The sequence below is a fragment of the Mastomys coucha genome, unplaced genomic scaffold (assembly GCF_008632895.1).
Source record: "Mastomys coucha isolate ucsf_1 unplaced genomic scaffold, UCSF_Mcou_1 pScaffold20, whole genome shotgun sequence".
Lineage (NCBI taxonomy): Eukaryota > Metazoa > Chordata > Mammalia > Rodentia > Muridae > Mastomys > Mastomys coucha.
The window spans coordinates 66,329,747-66,338,066 of record NW_022196903.1 but is presented as its reverse complement, the minus strand read 5'-3'; the positions used below and the strand labels follow the sequence as shown (position 1 = coordinate 66,338,066).

Here is an 8,320-nt window from a genome sequence, read left to right as displayed (position 1 = left end):
CAAACTTAGAAATCCACCTGCCTCTGCCTCCCAAGTGCTGGGATTAAAGGCGTGTGCCACCACCGCCCAGACACTTTAAGTTTCTTAAAAAAGAAATGTTTGCTTAAGTAACCAAAATAGAAATATCCAAAAATTAAAAATTTTTTAAAAATCAGGGAAGGAACAGCAGGACCTGGGGAGATAGTTGATTCAGTAGGTAAGAGGGTGTGTAGTGTTAGCATGAAGATCTGAGTTCAGATCCCCAGCCCACACATTAAAAAGGTGGAAGGATGTATCCATGCACATGTTCCTATAACCCCAGGTTACAGCCAGCAGCCTAGCTCAGGCTTCAGGGAGAATAAGTGGGAGTAAGGTGGAAAGTGATGGATCAGGACACCCCTCGTCCTCCTCTGGCCTCAATGCATGCATGGTCATGTGCGTATAACACACAAACAAAAGAAAAGAAAGATGAGCATTTCTCACAGTTCTCTAGCACACAGTAATAACAGCGGAGCTGGCCACATCTTCGTCTTCCATCTGCCCTCCTCCTTCACATTTTCTTGGTGTGACTTCAGCTTCCAGTCAACCCAGGGCCTCAGCCCAGTCATTTCCCTGACTCTCACATAAAGCCAGCCATTTCCTTCTTGGGTTTTTCTTCTTGTTTGGTTGAATAAATGGCCTCATCTAGCTCAGGCTGGCCTCAGACTTGATATGTTCTCTCGGATTGCCATGAACTTCTGACTCTCCTTCCTTGAGTGCTGGGATTACAAGCCTGGGCCACCAGGCTCAGCTTAGTCAGTGAGCAGGATGGAGCCCAGCACTTGATGTGAGCTAGCCCAGCTTGATGTGCTGTCTCCTAGTCCTATCAGGAGCAGGCCCACTGTGTCAATAGGGCCCATGTTAGAGATGTTGGCTTTGGGATTAGCTGGTGCCAGGTGTTTCCATTGTATGTAGGTGCTGCTGTTTTCCCTTAGTCGTTAGCGAGGGCTTTATGGGGAGAGGACTTGAAGGTGTGCATATGCTTTCTCATCAAGTATTTACCCACTGGGTTTAGAAGGCAGTCAAGATATGAGGGCCCTGCATCAGTCCTTCTATTGAGTGGTTCTCAACCTTACCTTACTAATGCTGCAACCACCAACCATAAAATTACTTTCATTGCTGCTTCATAACTGTAATTTTGCTACAGTTATGAATCATAACGCGAGTATCTGTGGTTTCTGATGATCCTTGGCTACCGCAGTGAAAGGGTATGTTGACTCCCAAAAGGGTCATGACCCGCAGGTTGAGAACCATCATTCTGTTTCTTTCTGTGATTGTCCTTTAGTTTCTGTGGCATTCTTACACCTTCACACAGGTAGAATCAACAATGTAGCAGAGCAAATTTGTGCCATTGATAACACAGATAGATAAACTGGTGGTGAGGGCCAGTGTGATGGATAACCTTTCCCTCAGCCTGGTGACCTGATTCTGTCCTCCGGACCCATTTGATGAAAAGACTGAATCTATTTATGCAGATTGTCTGTGACCCCCACATCCATGCCCTGGCGTTCCACTGGTGTTGGCTGGTATGGTTTTGTTATTGATTTGTTTTGAGACAGGATCTCACTCCATAGCCCAGAGATCTAACCTGCCAGCTAAAATGGACTTTAAGCAACAGTGTTAAGCTTGGTGATCAAGAAACAACACTCAGTTCTGTTAAACTGAGTGAGACAAGATACATTCTAACAACAGTTTCGATTGCAAGGGGTTTTAAATGTTCTCCTTTGCTAGCCGGGCTCACAGAGGCCTGTCACCAGGGAGGAGTGCCAAGAGTTTGAAGCCAGTCTGGGCACACAGGAAGGAATAGTAGTACTAACAGCAAGAAGATAAAGTACCGCTCGGTTCCCTGTGTTATCCCTACTAACAACAACAGGGAGGTGGGACCTCTGATCAGGAAGGATTTTAGCCAAAAAATTATAGTCAGAGTCCAACCTGCAAAGCCTTCAAGACAGACAAACCATTGCACACAACGACCCACGGGCACATTCCAGTCCCAGAGCATTTCTCTCGCGCGCTGGCCTGCAGGTTCTTGCCTTATCTATACATTTTTCCTGGCCTGCAGCGTGGTCCTTGCTGTGTGTGTCTTAGGGGCTGGAATGTTTCATTTTGGATTCTGGCGTTGTGCTGATTTAGAGATGTGGTCTCATTCTATAACCCTGATTGGCCTCAATTTCATTTCTTTTTCATTTTTTAAAATTACTCTTATCTGTGTTTGTGTGTGTGTGTGTGTGTGTGTGTGTGTGTGTGTGTGTGTGTGTGTAGAGCACATATGTAGTGCTCAAAAAACAACTCATGGAAGTCAGTTCTCTCCTTCCATCACATGTGCCCTAGGAATCTAAATTAGGCCATCAGGCTTGGAAGCTTTGCCTGTTGAGCTAGCTCTCTGCCCTAACTTCAGCTTCTTAATCCCTTGGGAAGCAGGGGTTACAGGTGTGAATCATCAATCCAAGCTTATTTGGAGTGTTTGTGCCTGAGGCATCAGAGCTGGAACCCAGGCCTTCCAGGGGTCTGCCTCCTTCTCTTGCCCAGTCCACAGCCTCTGTTAGATCCCCAGATGTACCTTGTATACTGCCCACCTGTAGCCACTACACTAGTGTTCCTATGCCAGAATCCCCCCCCCCACCTTTGCTCTGCCGTCATTTATTATGTAAGTCCTCTTCTTTCTCTTCTTTTTGTTTTGTAAGATGGAGTTTCTCTGTGTAGCCCTGGCTGTCCTGGAACTCACTCCGTAGACCAGGCTGGCCTCCAACTCAGAGATCTACCTGCCTCTGCCTCCCAAGTGCTGGGATTAAAGGTGTGTGCCATCACACCTGGCCTGGTTTGTTTTGTTACATCTGTTTAAGTATTGGGGGCCAAGAAGCAGCACGTGTTTTGTGGTATGTTTGTGGAGATCAGAGGACAGCTTCTAGCAATCATTTTGTTCTTCCACCTTGTGAGTTCCTGTGATTAAACTCATGTTGTCATGCTTGGTGACATAAACCTTTACCAGCTGAGCCATCTCACAAGTCCCTCTTGTCTAAATTTTAATTAACTACTTCTTTGCCTGGCTCTTGTGGCATATAAATCTTTCACCCTTATTGTCTGCACCAGCTGGCTCCTTCCAGAATTTTTTTTTTTTTTTTTTTTGCTAAATTTAACATAGACCTGGGTGTAACTAGAAATAATGGGCCAGAAATTGGTGAGGAATCCAGAACTTGGCATCTGGGGAAAGTAAGAGACAGCAGAGCAGAGCAGAATAGCTTCTGACACTGTGTGAAAGTTCTCGTTAAGTAAAGAGGACACTCAGGAAGGGGCCAGGGCTGGCAGTCAAAAGCATTCGCTGCTCTTGCACAGGAACCAGGTTTGGATCACAGCACCTCCACGTGGCTTACAACCATCCTAACTCCAGTTCCAGGAAATCCAATGCCCTCTTCTGACTTCTGTGGACATCAAACTTAAGTAGGCTTACACATAGTTACACATTCATGCACTCAGGCAAACCCTGATACACATAAAATAAATAAATTCTTTTTTTTTTTTTTTTTTGGTTTTCTGAGACAGGGTTTCCCTGGCTGCCCTGGAACTCACTCTAGACCAGGCTGGCCTTGAACTCAGAAATCCGCCTGCCTCTGCCTCCCAAGTGCTGGGATTAAAGGCCTGCGCAGAGTCAGAGGGTAGCAGAGTGCTGATGTGGCGCCTCAGCCCTCCTGACTTCCTCCCAGCCCACAGTTCACCAGCTCTAGCAGACACTGACACCCAGAGGAACGGCCTCTGCTGAACCAACTGCTCCTCCCGTGAACTTCGTGATGTTTCAAAGGAACTGATGTCACTGCAAACATTTTTGGTGTCCATTCTCCCCTGGAGCCCTGCCACTCTCTATCAGCTAACAGATCATGGATGATTGACGAAACTCAATGTTCTGAACAGTGTTAGTTGTCTACTGAAATGTTGGGTGATTTCCTGGGCAGCCATTGTCAAGTCCATGACGCCAGCATGAGTGGCGGCAAAAGGGAAGGGTCTACTCTCCTGAGCCATAAATCCCATGCAGCTGATTTCTGATCAGGTTAAGGGGGAAAAGCAGAGGGCTGGAGAGATGGCTCCAAGGTTAAGAGCACTGGCTGCTCCTCCTGAGTTCAATTCACAGCAACCACATGGTGGCTCACAACCATCCACAATGGAATCTGATTCCCTCTTCTGGTGTGCATGAAAAACTGAGCAATCCTATGCACTAAATAAATAAATAAATAAATCTGTAAAAGAAGAACAACAAGAGGGAGGGGGACTCTTCGGGTGGAGGGTTTTCCATGGCAAGCCCTTAGGAATGATTACTTTTACTTTGGGCTTAAAATATGTCCTGGGGACCCCTTTGCTTTCCTAAGAGCTGGGAGTTTGAAGAGCTTCAAACTTGGAAAAGACTGAAGCAGGTTGCAGTGGTCATAGACCAGCCTAAGTTATATACAGTTAAAGCCTGCCTCGGAAAGGTGAAGAAGCGGGTTTGAGGAGATGGCTCAGCAGATAGTGTGGGGACCAGAGGGCATTGGGAGCCTCAGAACTGACATAAAACCCAGGCAGGTGTGGCAGCCCCATAGGCTTAGCAGATTATAAAGATGGAGGTCTCTAGGGCAAGGAGTTGAGCCAAAATCAGCAAGCTCTGGGTTCAGCAAGAGACCTCAGTAAGTCAAAAGAAGGTCGACGAAAGCCCTCCAGTGTCAGACTCCTTGGGTCTCCATCTGTGTACACGTACACACAAACTTTAAAGTGGATCAAGGAAAGGAGTTGTCAAGATACCTAGGCTGAGAAGGTCCTGGCCCTACCTAGCTTGCTGGAAGGGTTTGGCTTTGTTTCGCATGGTGTATTCCTTGCTGAGCAAGTCGGTGGTGGCTTCTCCATCTTGTACTGAGGTTGTCCACTGAGGCTGTGCAGTCCTGACTCATGGCCCGTGGTCATCAAACTCCTGGGGACAGCAGGAGAGAGAAGTGAGTGAGAACAGAGTGGGAGGTAGCCTCCTAAAAGAACTGGGCAGCTCTAGGACAACAACGTTTACTTCCTGTCCAGCCCCTTGCTGTTCATTTTCTGGACAAGGATGCCCCCTAGTGGTACATAATAATAACCCACAGGTCATTTAGATTTATACCTAGATTTGCAAATTGAACTCAAGTTATGTGTTCTTTGAACAGTAGGAGGGCAACTGAGACGTTTTACTTTATTTATGGAAGCGGGGGTAGTCCAGGCTGGCTTAATTTACTATGTAACAAAGGGTGACCTTTGACCTCTGGTCTTTCTACTTCCTGAGTACAAGTGCCTGGGTTACAGGTTTATGCCACTATATCCAGTTTACATAGAGCTGGGGATCAAACATGGGGCTTCAAGCATGCTAGACAACTGAGCCACACACCCCAGCCTAAGACTTCTCACTATAAAATGACAAAATGAAACAAATAAATATAAATTAAAAACTGAGGCGTGAAGGCTAGAGTGGATGATCATGGGTTTGAAACTAGCCTGGACTATATAATGAGAGGTTGTCGAAAATAAATGACATGGGAAGTTGTTGGCAGGGACTGGCTTAGATGTGTGATTATGTAGCGGTCAGTTTTAGAATCATAGTTTATGCATTTTATCATGGTTTGTGCAATTCTCTTTATTCGTTATATTTCTTTGTGTGTATGTGTGTGGGCATTCTTGAGCCATGATGCTCTTGTGGAGGTCAGAGGATCTACCATGTGGGATCTAGAAATAGAACTCAGGTTATCAGGCGTGCACCTTGGCCCACTGAACATTCTCTGTAATTCAATACCCCTAGTATGTTTATTGTGCCAAAAATCACCCTTTGACAGGCTGTCCCCAATAAACTCATGTACATCCTTTGAACGCACTCACTAGGTTCCTAGAAACCGGATGTCAGAGTTAGTTATTGCTCATGTTCTTTGTTGTGCTATATATTCATAGGTGAAAGCAGCCAGGTGTGGTGGCGCATGCCTTTAGTCCCAGCACTTGGGAGATGGAGGCAGGCTAATCTCCAAGTTTGAGAGCCTACAGAGCAAGTTCCAGGACAGCAAGGGCTACACAAAGAAAAGGGTACTCTTAAAAAAAAAAATACACTTTTTTTTTTTTCAAAAAAGTGAAGGCAGAATTTAAGCTTTAACATTCTTTATGCTGCTACATCTAACAAATACAGAGGAATAGGAAGTTACTCAGTTCAAGGCCTTTTTGCACCACCAAGGCCAGCAGCACACCTCATGATCGGGATGGGCTTTTCCTCTCTGCTCTGCCCATTTCACCTACTGTAAGACTTATAAGCCCAGGAAGCCCCAGGAACTGAGCAGACCAGAGTGTGTGATATGAACAAAGAGGGGCTTCAGGAAGTGACAGAGAGGTCAAAGCGCTCCTCGTCTGTAAAGTCAGAATGTGGTCACATAAACCCGAGAGCTCCTGTCTCCAGGAAGGTAGTCCTCCCCGCCCCACAGAGATCACATAGTCCGTCAGAACTGCACAGCCCACGAGGGCCCTGCTGTACCCGTAAAGGGGGGCTGTGTAGGAGTTAGAGAGGGGGTTCAAGGCCTTCTCTCATCCTCTCCTCGTTTCCTTCTCTCCAAGGCCAGTTGTGAGGGCTGGAATGGGTGTTGCACTGAAAGGATGCCTGCACTCGTTCCCTTAGTGAGTGGCAGCTGGTTGGACACACCGTGTTCCTGCCTCTGTGCCTAGTCCATCTCCTCTCTCTCTCTCTTGCAGTCCAACAAGGTTCCTGTCGTTCAGCACCCTCATCACATGCACCCGCTGACACCTCTCATCACCTACAGCAATGACCACTTCTCCCCTGCGTCCCCTCCCACGCATCTGTCCCCAGAGATCGACCCAAAGACAGGTGAGTGGCCCCTGCTTCAGGCTGTGCTCCCAAAGGGTGGGTGGCTTATCTATGGGATGGGCATACAGAACGTGAACGAATAAGGTCTGGGTTCAAACCTTACCACAGCTCTAAAAAGGTTGACTACCTTGCCAGTTTGCTCTCTAGTTTTTATTTGGTCTGGTGGGGTTTGTTGGTTGGTTGGTTGATTGGTTGGTTGGTTGGTAGATTAGTTGATTGATTGATTTTTTTTTTTTTTTAACCTGTGTCTCCTGCCTCTCCACACTAAAAGGCTATTATAAGGTCCAAAAGTAACAAAACAAGTTAAGTACAGAGCTTAGAACCACTGTAAATTCAGTGTTGTCTAGTCATCTGAGGCTGGCCTCTATAACCAGAATGTGTGCACACTACGCCACACATTTCAAATAAAGCCTTCTGGACCGACTTTAAAATGGCTTTTAAACAGTGGGGGCGGAGCTGGCTTTCTATGTAGAAGGTGATAATAACATGTCTGCCACACCTGTCCATATCTGGAAGCCAAGGTCTTCATGACATTCCTACTGAGTCACTGTAACACTAAGAATTTTCAGAGCCCTCGTTTAGAGAAATAATGATTATTTCAGGGTAGAGAGAAATGACCATAGAGTAAAAACCCAGAGTTTAGAGGCAGGGTGGTTTGTTGGCAGTGTAAGTTTATTATACTGAGAACGAAGCTGGTTTTCTAGAAAGTTTAATAAATGAGGACTTGGGATACTTTTTGTTCTCTGTTGGGTATTCCCTGGACCTTGTAGGAATCCCTGCCCAGTCAACAAAAGAAAGTTACATCCGCAGAGATGGCTTCCGTGTAGCTAGAGAGACGGTGTCTGGGTCCTCCCTCCCTTGGATGCCCTTGAGTTGACTGCCCAGAGCTACTAGAAGGTGAAAGGGGCAGAGATGATGAGAGAGAGACAAGGGCTTTCTACGGTGTGGACAACCTGGGCATGCAGAGGAAGTAGCTCCTGGTGGATGTTATGCAGGTTATGAAGGTTGGGTGAGGGACACATTTGACATTTCTCTCTTTGGAAGCAGGAATCCCCCGACCCCCTCATCCATCTGAGCTATCACCATATTACCCACTGTCTCCAGGAGCTGTCGGACAAATCCCCCACCCCCTCGGCTGGCTCGTCCCACAGTAAGAAAACCCAAAGCCTTTCTTACCCTCATCCCTTCTCCACTGAGCTCTGCCTTTCTGGACTCCAGACATCCTCACTCCCGACTCCTCAGTCTTCCTGCCCGTTTCCTATCATTTCTCGCCAGCCCCCTCCAGCTCGGCTGACCAGAACATCTTCCTCCCTCCTCACCCTCACAGGCAAGGGCAGCCCGTGTACTCACTCCCTCCTGGTGGTTTCCGGCATCCTTACCCTGCCCTCGCCATGAATGCTTCAATGTCCAGGTGAGTCCTAGGGCTGGGGCTGCCAACATGATGTCACAGTCCAGGGA

The 8,320-nt window shown here is 47.0% G+C and overlaps 1 protein-coding gene and 1 long non-coding RNA gene across 11 annotated transcripts in view; one reads left to right on the top strand and one right to left on the bottom strand.

Annotated features, from left to right (window-relative positions):
• LOC116099093 overlaps positions 1-8,320 on the bottom strand; it is a 32,548-nt gene that overhangs the window by 6,892 nt on the left and 17,336 nt on the right. For 7 of the 9 annotated variants that reach the window (XR_004122072.1, XR_004122071.1, XR_004122065.1 and 4 more), the window contains one exon: positions 4,812-4,951. This is a non-coding gene — a long non-coding RNA (uncharacterized LOC116099093). Of the gene's footprint in view, positions 1-4,785; positions 4,952-8,038; positions 8,248-8,320 lie in introns of those variants that run through there. The other 2 variants (XR_004122069.1, XR_004122070.1) reach the window with 2 other exon arrangements.
• Tcf7l1 (transcription factor 7 like 1) overlaps positions 1-8,320 on the top strand; it is a 167,357-nt gene that overhangs the window by 152,273 nt on the left and 6,764 nt on the right. For both annotated transcript variants that reach the window (XM_031382204.1, XM_031382203.1), the window contains 3 exons: positions 6,730-6,862; positions 7,910-8,012; positions 8,190-8,273. In XM_031382204.1, coding sequence (XP_031238064.1) covers positions 6,730-6,862; positions 7,910-8,012; positions 8,190-8,273 — 320 coding nt within the window. The remainder of the gene's footprint in view (positions 1-6,729; positions 6,863-7,909; positions 8,013-8,189; positions 8,274-8,320) is intronic.